This window comes from Cyphomyrmex costatus, unplaced genomic scaffold (assembly GCF_001594065.2).
Source record: "Cyphomyrmex costatus isolate MS0001 unplaced genomic scaffold, Ccosl1.0 scaffold337, whole genome shotgun sequence".
Taxonomy (NCBI): domain Eukaryota; kingdom Metazoa; phylum Arthropoda; class Insecta; order Hymenoptera; family Formicidae; genus Cyphomyrmex; species Cyphomyrmex costatus.
Window position 1 is genome coordinate 432,601 of NW_017277525.1, and position 12,433 is coordinate 445,033.

At 33.4% G+C, this 12,433-nt stretch overlaps 2 protein-coding genes across 2 annotated transcripts in view; one reads left to right on the forward strand and one right to left on the reverse strand.

Moving 5' to 3' along the window:
* The window catches only part of scrib (scribble planar cell polarity protein), a 31,590-nt gene extending 25,713 nt beyond the window's left edge, over window positions 1–5,877 (reverse strand). Inside the window, exons 1-5 of the mRNA XM_018542606.1 lie at window positions 5,566–5,877; window positions 5,181–5,298; window positions 571–649; window positions 318–407; window positions 79–199 (exon numbers count right to left, since the gene is read on the reverse strand). Of these exons, the coding sequence (XP_018398108.1) occupies window positions 79–199; window positions 318–407; window positions 571–649; window positions 5,181–5,298; window positions 5,566–5,727 (570 nt within the window). The 5' untranslated portion in view covers window positions 5,728–5,877. The remainder of the gene's footprint in view (window positions 1–78; window positions 200–317; window positions 408–570; window positions 650–5,180; window positions 5,299–5,565) is intronic.
* Window positions 5,878–7,595: 1,718 nt separating this feature from the next.
* LOC108776077 (uncharacterized) lies at window positions 7,596–12,286 on the forward strand. The gene is made up of 8 exons (XM_018542584.1): window positions 7,596–7,745; window positions 9,966–10,332; window positions 10,412–10,783; window positions 10,918–10,968; window positions 11,618–11,683; window positions 11,754–11,823; window positions 11,931–12,025; window positions 12,097–12,286. Exons 2-8 carry the CDS (start codon window positions 9,979–9,981, stop codon window positions 12,244–12,246), a joined length of 1,158 nt encoding a protein of 385 aa, XP_018398086.1. The 5' UTR covers window positions 7,596–7,745; window positions 9,966–9,978; the 3' UTR covers window positions 12,247–12,286.
* The last annotated feature ends 147 nt before the right edge of the window (window positions 12,287–12,433 follow it).

The following is a 12,433-nucleotide window of genomic DNA, read 5'->3' on the forward strand; positions in this document are numbered from 1 at the left end:
AAAACATTCTTCCTAAAAGATATGATTGTTTTTATTCACTGTATTGTTAATTTCAAGACAAAAAGTTGCAAAACTTACCAACTCTTCAATCTCATTATCACCGAGATCTAATCGTTCGAGTTTTAAAAGTTGGGAGAGCGATTCAGGCAAGGATTTGAGCAAATTTTCTCTTAATTCCAGTGACTGCAATGCCTCCAAGCTACAAGATAAATATGTACTTTTAATAATTTGTGAAACAATGACTAAAATTATATAATAATTCCTAATATATATAAAACATTGTAACTTTAAACTATTAAAATTTACTTTGATATTACCTTCCAAAATCAGATGGCAAGTTTGTAAGGGACATATCATTAAGTCCGAGTACAGTTAAATTTCTCAGCTGTACAAATCCTGCTGGAAGCCTGAAGAAAGAAACAATCAATGAAAATTTACATTGCTTTTGGATCGAAGAGAATATTTAAGAATACATTGTTGAGAGGAAAGAAGATACTGCAAAATGTATATATAAATGTAAAGTGTTATTTGAATTGAAAAATAGGAGAAGGGTAAGAACAATTGAATAACCTTGGAATAGGATTACTGCTGAAATCTGCCACCTGTAGCGCTTGTAAATTCTTGATATTTTCAGGAATGTCTGGTATATCTATAAAATAAGTTCAATCATTTTAATAATTAAATTTTTATTTTCATACTTGCGAGAAAGTGTGCGGTTGCACGTGTGCAATAAACGAGCAAAATTAAAATATTCAAACGCAATGCTATACATCTTACCTATTTTATTTATTTATTTCAGAGTCTATTATTAACGATATTTTTACAAAATTAATGACTAAAGAAATTCTCTCAATTTTATATATAATACTTATTATAATATTTATATATAATACTTAAATTTTTATACACTTTTCATATTTCATCGAAAAAAATAAGTCAGCTCGTTGCCCCGAATATTTCGTTTCATGTCTGGAATGGCTCCATCATATCGCAAGAGTCAAACGCAATACCGACAAGAGGAAATTACAACAAAGCGTGATTCCGCTACGAAAAAAAATACGTGACAACTTCTTTCAGTCGTCGACTTTCTCATCACGCAGTCATTTTAATTGTAACTGTAATGTTAGTGCGACAAAAACTTGAGTTTCTTTCAATTAAGATCGTTTCATATAATTTAATATATTAAGAAAGCTTATAATTATAGGTATGCAATATATATATATATATATATCTCATTACAAATTTTTATAATATATAATTTTGGAGTAGTTTTATGCATGTCTTACGGATAAAAATTTATTCTATAAATTAACTGGTAATAAAAAATGTCTAACTATAAAAGGTACACTTATAACAAATATATGAAGAATGCATTAATGAGTTACCAGAGGACATTTTTTAAATATTTTATTACAGAAATAGATTTGACATTGAAATTGGAAAAATTGCCAAGTCGAGTGTTGACCTGCGATGAGTTTACACTACAGAAGAGAGACAGAGAGAGATCGATTCTATAAAAGAAAGAATTTATGGATGGATGGAGATGCGACGGTCCAGAGGCAGCCTAGGACATATTACGCCCTTTTTCCCTTTTTTATGCAAGCAAGCGACGTCAATGTTCAGATGCTACTACACATCGCGACTAGTCAGCGGCCCCTTTTGATGCAACCGCAATAAACATTATAAATAGCATGAAACGTCCACCCTCGGCCTTTGTAATTTACCTCAGAGAGGTGACGGGAGATCGTTACTGTATTGTACGTCGTGTTTGCGTGCCGAGAGAACCTACATAAAAGGACGAGAAGACGATGAGAAGAAATCTCGCCATTCTACTTCCATTCCAATTTGTCTATTAAAACATATTTATGAGTTTTGTTCCATCTCTAATTCGATTCCTGAGAATAATCGTCGAATAATTTCCATTCGGTAGTTATAAATAATTATAAAACACAAGCATAAATATGCGTATATGAAAAACTCTAAAAATACATATTTATTTCCAAGCGGAAACAGTCTAGATTTTAGAATTTAACACTTGCTGTGTCAAATTATATCGGATCGGTTCGATAAGAAAGCTTTATGACTTTGAATATAAACGTGATTAAAGAGAGAGAGAGAGAGAGAGAGAGAGAGAGAGAGAGAGAGAGAGAGAGAGAGACAAAGGAAAATTAAAAAAGCTCGATTGGAAGGTACGACGTCGGCGAACGCGACAGCGCGACTACGATCTAGCGCAGGGATAAGTTCAATGATTATCTCGATCGAGCGGTAACCTTCTCGATCCGAAACCTGTTGCGATTGCGTAATCTTTATCTTTTACGCATTCGAGCGACGGAGTGGAGTTCTATCTTTCTATCCTGCGTGTTGCATGTCGCGTGTAACATCGCGGTTATTCATCACGCGCTCATTTGCCATTTCGGATGACTCAGTGGCAACGAATGTACGGATATTGTTGTAAACGGAACCAAATACATAACATCTTTCTCAATACATAATTGATCGTAAATGCCTACACTTACGCAGGCAACGATGCTACGTATGCATGCAACGCGTCCATCTATTATATATAGTATGAATGTAGGAAATCGCGACGCGCTCCCAATGATACGATGCCATAGTCGTAATAATTAAGTCTAATACACAATTGAACAGCGCAAGCAATAGGAAGAGAATAACACAGATTTTTCAACCCATCAAAAACCGTCTATACCAGAATACACGGTATATCTGTCATTCCCTGTTCGTATTGCCTGTGCTTTTCAAAGAAGGTTCATCTTTTCGACTTGCCTATAAACGATAACTGCGAAATACATTTATGATGGGAAAAGTAATGGTAAATATCAACATAATTCTTTTAACAAATAAAAAATAGAAATGATCTCCAATGTTTAAGCAATTTAATGTAAATTATGTACTGAATTATGTGTATATACTATACATATATGTATGTACTTGCACGTGTACTATATTTATAATCATTTTGAACTGCGCAAATTTTGTCAGACATAAAACGCAACTAAACTATTAAATAATATTACAATTAAATTTTAATGCTCAATAGGCATATACTAAAGAAATCTTAATATACTGGATATCTGTATATATAAATTCGTAATCTCTAAATAATCCTTCCTTTTAGTCGAAATATTACTGCGAGATATAATGAGAAATATTGAGTCGAGAAATTGCTTCTTATTTCAAGACCGTCTTAAGCGCAATAACATCTTAAGATACTAATGCCCATTTCCACCAATGCAGATTAACTCTAATCTTGGTTCAATTTGCTCTTTGTCTTTTTCTAGTTCTACAAATTAGAAAAAGATGAACAGTAAGTTAAACCGAGATTAAAGTTAATCTACATTAAAGTTAATCTACATTGATGGGAACGGGCATAATACATGATTCTATATATGATTAGCTTGTTAAGATCTTATTGCGATAAATATCTAATGACTATACTTAAGGTCTTAAATATAAGAATCAATTATGAATACAAATCCTAGACTCCGTTTAGTCGCTGAAAATTTGTATCCAATTCTGAGATCGACTGGCCTCACAGACCACGAATTTTTTACTTTTAAATGTTAAATTTTTGCCACCACTATTCTCGCGATATCGTATCTATTACGTTATCTTTTCACGTTTCCACGATAACGTAATAAAAGCGAAAATACTATTTGATATTACGTATGATAAATATACTCCATTAACGTACATAAAACATGCAACGACTGCATGCATGGTCGACCATGCTCGCGCTTGTCAATAAACTGTTGCGCTTTCTCGGTCAACCAATCATTGACAGCTACTAATCTAATATAAAAATATTCCTTCACAGAGTTTACTGAAGAATATTTGTAAAGCACGAGCGCAGAACTAACGCGCGAACTGTGCATTGGAAATTAAAGATTTTGAGAGAGAGAGAGAGAGAGAGAGAGAGAGAGAGAGAGAGAGAGAGAGAGAGAAAGAGAATCGAAGATTATAGAATTCGACCAAACGAGACGAGTAGGATTAAAATTAAAATTATTATAATTCTAATAATTTTCCAATTCCCGATCTTCGCGATATAATCCTAACATACTTAGAAATTTGTTATAAATACGTCTCATTTAAACCGCGTTTTTTTTTCTTGTAAATAGCCATCAAGCTTACACGTGTATCAATTGATCAAAATAAATTTTAGGGACGAAGAACTGTTTAAGCAGGTATAAAAAAACATCACATACACGATCTTAAAAATAAAATTACCGATTTTCTCTTATCATAATCGGAATGTCACTCCCTCCTCCCCGTCGTCTCGCTCCGCTTCTCCTCTCTTCTTCCCTGACATTCTTTCTACGTGCACGCATTGTACACACAAATGCACACACATGTACGCGCGTGTAAACAAGTTCATATATGTATATTTCTACCTGGCGAGACCCAAAAATATCAACTCGCCGTGTTACAAATACACAGTAATTTGTAGAAAGATTCTTCATTTCCTCAGTTTTCCCCGGTTTTTATTCGAGACAACGGATTACATCAGATAGAGCGAGAGAGAGAAAAAAGGGAAATAACTATGTTGAAAAAAATATTCACGATAGGCGCCAGTGACAGGCGGGGCGACTCGGCTTCGTTCGGCTTAGTTCGGCCTAACGCGATGTGGCGACGGTAGCAATGGGTAGCACGGTGACGCGCTACGGCGGCTACGATGAAGGCAACGACGAGAGGAAGCGAAAGAAAATACACCGTTATACAGGTTTCATTAACGCACACGGCCAACGGCGTTGCCGTGTTGAATATTAAAAGTGCGATACACAAGATTCTCTTTCAGTAACTTTGCCTCCGTAGATCAAGTCGATGGCTACACTTTTTACTCGATTCTCTTCTTAAGCGCTAAGTCGCTCCTTAGTACTTGGGGTCTTTTCGTGGAGACTCTCATTCTTCTTCCAGCACTTTTTAAAGATCACAGCAAAGCTTTCATAATCAAAGGAAAAGCAGCGTGTCAACAATAAAAATGACATCGCGACGCCTAGGACGCGAGATATCATTAACGAAGCTCTTCTAATAAGATTAATTACGATTAATTACTGGAATTCCTAGCGGCGTTCCCATGCTCCGGTTGCAGTTATCTCACGCGCAAATAAAGCAGCTTCAAAAATTTGTTAATTTAAAAAAAATCGTACGAATACTCGTCTCACCATTTCTGGACACGTCCAACTCGACGAGGTTTTCGAAATTTTGAATGTCCGGTGGCAAACGATGTATCTCATTGTCGCTCAGGCCAAGTTTTCGTAGCCGCTGGAGTCGGAAGAAATTCTGAAAGAAATACGACATCGGCATGTAGAGGTTCTCGATCGACTGGCTTTCGCATAAAGCGAAAAGAGACGTTTAATTATTAGACCTATACAATCCTCGTGTACGGCGGCGATAGACTAGTAGATACAGCAGAAATACAATATACACAATACAACGGTAGGAAGGGGATGGTGCGTGTTTTGTTGTGTACGCGTGAGATAGAAGAAAGGAAAGACTTAAGTTATACACTTAAGGAAGACGAAAGTAGTCGAGGTAGTAGTCGCTTACTTTTGGTAGATCACGAATGTGATTCGCGTCCAGTAGAAGCTCCTCCAAACTCCTCGAGTATCGCAGGATATCGTCGGGGACGCATGGCAGCGAGCAATGACGCTTGTCAACGTATTCCACCTGCCTGTTACACCCTTTAAAAATTGGAATGCAGCGGAACATGGTACACTATTCACTGTCGATCACGTTAAAACAGCACCGAACATAATTATCCCGTGGATAAAAGGGCCGCGCGCGCGCGCTGTTATTCGCACATACTTCCATCCGACGCGACGCGACGCACGAGAGAACTTGGAAAGAACGAGCGCACGACTTCACGCCCTACTCGGCTTTAAACGCGTTCCTTCTCGGCCTATGCAGCCTATGCTTTGGCTATGCTTCGAGATCTGACGTCATCACGTTTTGATCACGTCGACGAACCACCGATCACGTTGTTCGCTGGTCGCCTTCGTGTTGCTCCTGCTCCAGCGGCTCCAGTCAGGCGTCATGCGAATGAACCACAAGCGAGTAACATGTAGTACCTACAATACATACGAAGCTACACCGCATTCATTTGCCAATTGTTCCGATCGTGTCGCCAGTTTGCTTAGCCTTCGCAAGCCTCAGCAAGCCTTATTCGAACCGAGCGAACGTCCAACGCAATTTAATTCCGCTAAATTGCCAAACGCCACCGCAAATGGCGCAAATACCCGTATATCCTACAGGCTTGTTTTCAACGAACAAGCAACACAATGAGATAAAAAGGGTGAGAACTAAAGATAAAAAGCCTGTTCTTTTTTAGCTGAACTTGCACGGTTCATCTTTTCTCTTTTTCTCTCCAACGTGGAAACAGTAGGGAAAAAGATGAACAATGCAAGAAATTTAGCTAAAAAGAACAGACCTAAAGATAAATGTATGGACGCCGTTGGGTGCTTTCCATTTGTTGACACAGTCGACACAAATATTCTATCTTTATCGCTCTCTAAATGTCAAGAAAGATAGAATGATGCTTGTGTCATCAAATGGAAAACATCCATTATTTTATTCTTATTAACTCCTGTGTTCACGATGCTAGAACTCGGTCCGAGTTCTTGAATCTAGGAATGTGTAGCTAATCAACATGTAGTTTTTACGGAAAAACGACAAGTTGATTGGTCGCACATTTCTCTGTCCGAGAATTCGGATCGAGTTATGGCTCCAGGGGCTCTATTCTTGAAAAGAAACGTATACGAAAGTCTAGGGAAATACTATAGTATACGTAACGTATACTATAGTATTTCCCTAGACTTTCGTATACGTTTCTTTTCAAGAATAGAGCCCCCGGACTCAGATTAAGGCCATCACACGTACATATAAAATTTTAGTAGCAATCGTAAGATCTTAAGCAAATCGGCCAATCACAGCGTATTAAAATGTGAGATCGTAATCTTGATTATGATTGGTCGATTTGCTTAAGACCTTACGATTCTACTAAAATTTTCGTACGTGTCCTTTAAGGCCTCCCTACACGGTCAGTAATACTGATGGGCCTTCTACAATAAGCCGTAAGTCACAAATCATAAGCTAGAAATGGACCAATCACAGTCGTCAATTTTTAGTTTCTTACTTCCGATTTATGACTTATGGCTTATTGTAGAAGGCCCATAATATTTTACTTCAGTTTGACGTGATTTGACGTATATTATCATCTATGACGACATGGATCTTAAGGAAAAAAAAAGCATCTATTTAAATCCAAATCATCGTCAATATGTCAATCCATTAATATTAACTACACACAATCAATAATATTGTTAATATTCGTTGATATTGATAGTATTACTGACCGTGTATGTACAGAGGCCTATACATGGATCTAAAGCAATATTCTGATTGGCTCATCGGCCTGAGTTTGCGCCTAAAATCTTGAGAATGTATATATACGTGGGGAATACCCGTATTGTATTCACATTTCACCGAACATGTCCATAGATTACGGACTTAGGAATATATGAATCATATAAGTCCGTGATACAGGACTGACGATTACATTGTCGTTGTTATCGCCAGAGTCAGTAAACTGAACTACTGGAGTGGAGAGTATAAGTGTGAATTCACTTTTGTTACACAGCCAAGCTTTATACATGCTGATTTAAAGGTTTCTCTTTGATTCAAATATAATTTTATATCGACAAGCGCGGAATCTTATTTTCAACGATTAGGTAGGTATAATATTAAAAAACTTGTTAGAAAAATAATCATTGTGGAAGTTATATGCTACGTTAATCACAACGAGTCATCAGGCATCACAAGATCGAATATGGCGTATTTAACTATCTTTAAAAAATTAGAAATACTTATATATATTGAACCTTTATTCTATTTGTTTGATTTCACACATTTTTATTTTAGCGATTAATATTCTATACATATATAATTCAGGTGTATAGGAAAAAAGAAATTGTGTACATGAAATATACATTAAAAAGAATATCTATAAAAGTTACGATCAAACTGGGGCGTGTTCAGATTCCCACCCGAGTGCTCCCCGGGTATCATGTCATCCTTGTTTAACATTTGGCAAACAATAAGGATAGAAGGATATATACCTGTGTGGCACTCGGGTGGGAATCTGAACATAGCCCTGGATCAAACACTTGTATTTTAATAATGACCAACATGCGAAAAAATATTTTATGCAAACACGTGCCCGAAAATGCTTTTCTAGAAAGTTATAAACATTTAAAGATTTTTAAACAGGATAACATTTACTATTATTTGTAGCACAGGAAAAATATTTGATAGAGTTTGATAATCATTGGCCACATTCAATAGAATGTTTAATTTGCAACTGTTCGAAGTTTTCTTTGTGTTGATTGGATTATATTTTTATACCTAGAACAAAAGAATAAGTCTTCTTACAAAACAAGAAAAACTCAACAGTCTCAAAATAAACATTCTGTTGTAAGTATAGCCATTAGTTTGACATATTAAAGTATTATTTCAAGAGAAAGAATTTTTAAACATTTATTGTAACTATGGTAACAACTCGTATCAATAATATCAAAAAGTTCTAATAAATATTTAAAAATATTCTTTTTTCAGAAGGAATTGATCATCATTACTGTTTTAATGTAATGTGTGGCGTTTGGTTTCAGGGATGATATATTAGTTTGAAATTGTTAAAAGTTTCTGATCTGTGTCATTCATTATATTTAATAGTGTATATATATCTATATATATATTTATTTATTTATATATATATATATATGTGTCTATATACAGGGTAAGGCACCTAAAATATTGGAATATTTCGGAAATTAAACACATAGGGAAAAATGTTTCAGACAAAAGAAAAAAATGTGATTCGAAGAGGAACAAATAATGATAAAATCATTTTTCAAAACAAAATCGATTTTTCAAGGTCATGGAGATTATCGCTTTGTCACACGACTTTTGTCGAAAAAAATTTTTCCCTTACGCGTATTTAATTTTTAAGATATTCCGATATTGTTTTAGGTGTTTTACTCTATATATGTGTATATGTATATGTAAAATTCATTTTTATAGTTAAATATATTATCAGAGAGAAATTATATAATGAATAACACAGGTCAAAAACTTTTGCGACAATTTCAGACTATTGCCCATTCCTTAACCGAGCGTTCAATAAAAAAAAATAGCAATAAAGTGAGGAGTAGGAACGGTAATAGGCATGAATCCGACACATTTCAATTTCAAGTCAAAAGTACCCGGGACCTTATTCTTGAAAAATATTGTATACGAAAATTCTAGGAAAATGTATATAATATACGTAACATATACTATAGTATTTTCGTAAATTTTCGTATGCGATATTTTTCAAGAATACGATCCCTAGTCCTGGACAACTCTGTATTGTATAACTTCCATCACTTTAATAGTGAGAAATTGATATAACATATTTTATTAATTATATTAGTAAAATTAAATATAATGTAATTTGTGTGTCCATGTAAGTGCCAAAATTTAGTCATGCAAAATGCATGCAAAAAAAAAGTACAAACACAATGTAGTTACGTTTGAATTATTGATGCGCTTAATATTGTTTTCGTAAAAGTAACATGAATACCTTATTACATCTGTTGGCATTTTTTTAAACAATGGAAAAAGCGACTTTTGCATACACATAGATAATAGCAAACTTACAATCATATAATTGAAAAAGCATTAATTTTTTATATTTAATAATTTTGTTTTCCTTTGTTGTATCAATGTAAGAATTTTATTCTTTTTTATAAATTGTTATTCGAGCATTTCATTTACATTTTTTGTAAAAATCTTATAAAGATAATATTGTATTTTTAATCTGTATATGTATACAATCTGATATACAAATTTAGAAAATAAATTAAAATTAATGTTCTGAAAGAAGATTAATTATATTTTTCTGTTCTTTTTAGCTTCGCATTTATCATGGAGGCACACGCTCGCGCTCCTGATCCTTTAACAAAAGGTGATGATATGGCCAGAAACTGGCAAACTTGGAAAGAAGATTTTATTATATTTCTAAAAGTAGCTGGGTATATTGATCAACCTAGTGAAATCCGTGCAAATCTTTTAAAAAATCGGATTGGAACAGTTGGTATTGAGGCAATTCAAAATATATCTTTTGACAATATACAAGATAAAAATGACATAGATATATTGATTAAAAAGCTTGAAGAATATTTTAATCCACCAAAAAAAGAAGTGGTTGAACGATATCATTTTTTTACAAGAGTAAAGAAGCCAAATGAATCTATTGAACAATATATAAATATTTTAAAAGTATGTGATACTTGTGATATTTTTATTGTATATTGTACACACACAGCACATATATTGAAACCTTTGTTCTTTTTTACAGGAAAAAGCGAAAACTTGCAATTTTAATGATATGCTAGACAGCATTATACGAGACAAAATAATTCTTGAAACTTATGACAAAATACTGCGTAAAAAGTTTTTTGAAGCAGACAATTTAGATTTGCCAAAGCTAGTAGCAATTTATCATGACTATAACATTAATACAGAAAAGATGAAACAAGTTACTAAAGAAACTAGAGACTTTACAAATTTTACACCAAAACCTTCAGATAATATTGTGAGGAAATGTTGGAGATGTAATCAGCAGCATCCACGAGGGAAGTGTCCTGCTTGGGGATCAAAGTGCACAAAATGTGGTGACATAAATCACTTTTCCCATTGCTGTAAGGGTTACAATTTTAAGATGAATAAGGTAATAAATTGTTATTTATAGATAAAATAATATATTAATTAAAAATAGAAGATATTTATCAACTTTATTAAAATGAGTTATTTTATGATCATTTGTATTATGATTCTATAATATTGTATTCCTTAATATTATAGGTGAATAAGAATTTACTGGATCCGGTGCAACAAATGAAATTCACATCAAAGGTAAATAATTTAAAGAAAAATTAACAAAATTAGTATCGTTATTTATATTTTCTTCATATATGCATGTATAAGATAATATATTGTATAATATAGTGATAAGTAAATATTCGAATAATTTATCTGTTTTATATATATATATATAAAACAAAATATTTATAATATAATATATAATTATCATATAGTACAGACAATGCTATACATTTATAAAATATGATATTTTATTTATATATGTATGACTAATAAAATATTTTTAACAATGTTTTTTTGGTGCAATGTATCACTGTATATGCATACTACACTAGAAACAAAACAAATTGATGGAAAACAATTTCTTTCAATATTGAAAGATACTAAAAGCTGTCAATATTTTAAAGCGGGGAGCACAGACTTTTGCATAACGCATAAAGCATGTGCATAAGGAATTTCATTGGTCCATTTTCTTATGCATGAGTCAATGGACCAATCAAATTCTTTATGTATATGGTTTATGCGTTATGCAAAAGTCTGTGCTCCCCGCTTAAGGCAAAAAGAAAAAATGGTGAAGCTTGTTACGGATAAAAAAAAATGTAGATATAGTTTTAAACACACGCGCGCGCGCGCGCGCACGCACACATACATTGAATATCATAGAGATAATTTTATGTTGTAGAATAATGACAAATGGAATAATCAAGCAGATTCTGAAGTTAAAATTAACGATTCAATTAATAAAATGGTATTTTTTTCCTCTTACATCTTTCCTAGCTACATATTAGAATAGACTAAATAGATAAAAACGTTTTTAGGCTTTTCCTGATGTTCCGAAAACAAATTTAAATCACAATACAATGAATTACTCAACACCCAAAAATACACGTGCGTATTTTGTAATTACCTATGTTTATATTATGTAATAAGTGTAAAAAATAATTTTCGATTAGCTAAATAGTAATAAATAATTAAAAAAACGTTATTTATTACAGAATACAATCATTCGCATGTGAAACTAATTCGACCAGATGGGACAGTTTCTGATTTAATTCCGAATAGAGGTGAAAATGTTCAACCTAAACAGATGGTAATACTTGATAATTAAAGAGACACGTGCGTATAATACCTACAACGTGATTATAACTTTTTCTTTTACAGAAAACACCAAGTGAAGGAACTTCTCAAGAAAGGTTTCACGCTTCCAAATCATTTTTTGAATCACGTGGATTGCATTACACAAATTGCAGTACACAAAAGTGTTCAAAGATTCATAAGAAAAAGCCAGATGATCCTTGTGTATTATCCTAAATCTTTCATATATCTTATATAAATACATCTTGAGTTACAGTCAACAAAAAATTTAATTTGTTTTAAGGGAATACTGAAGTCCCGTTTTTAATTCTATTCAGCGATAAATCTTTAAAATCGAACTGTAAATGATTATACTGCTTTTTTAACTTTACTGCTTTATCTGTGTGCTACGGCCTTTATGACA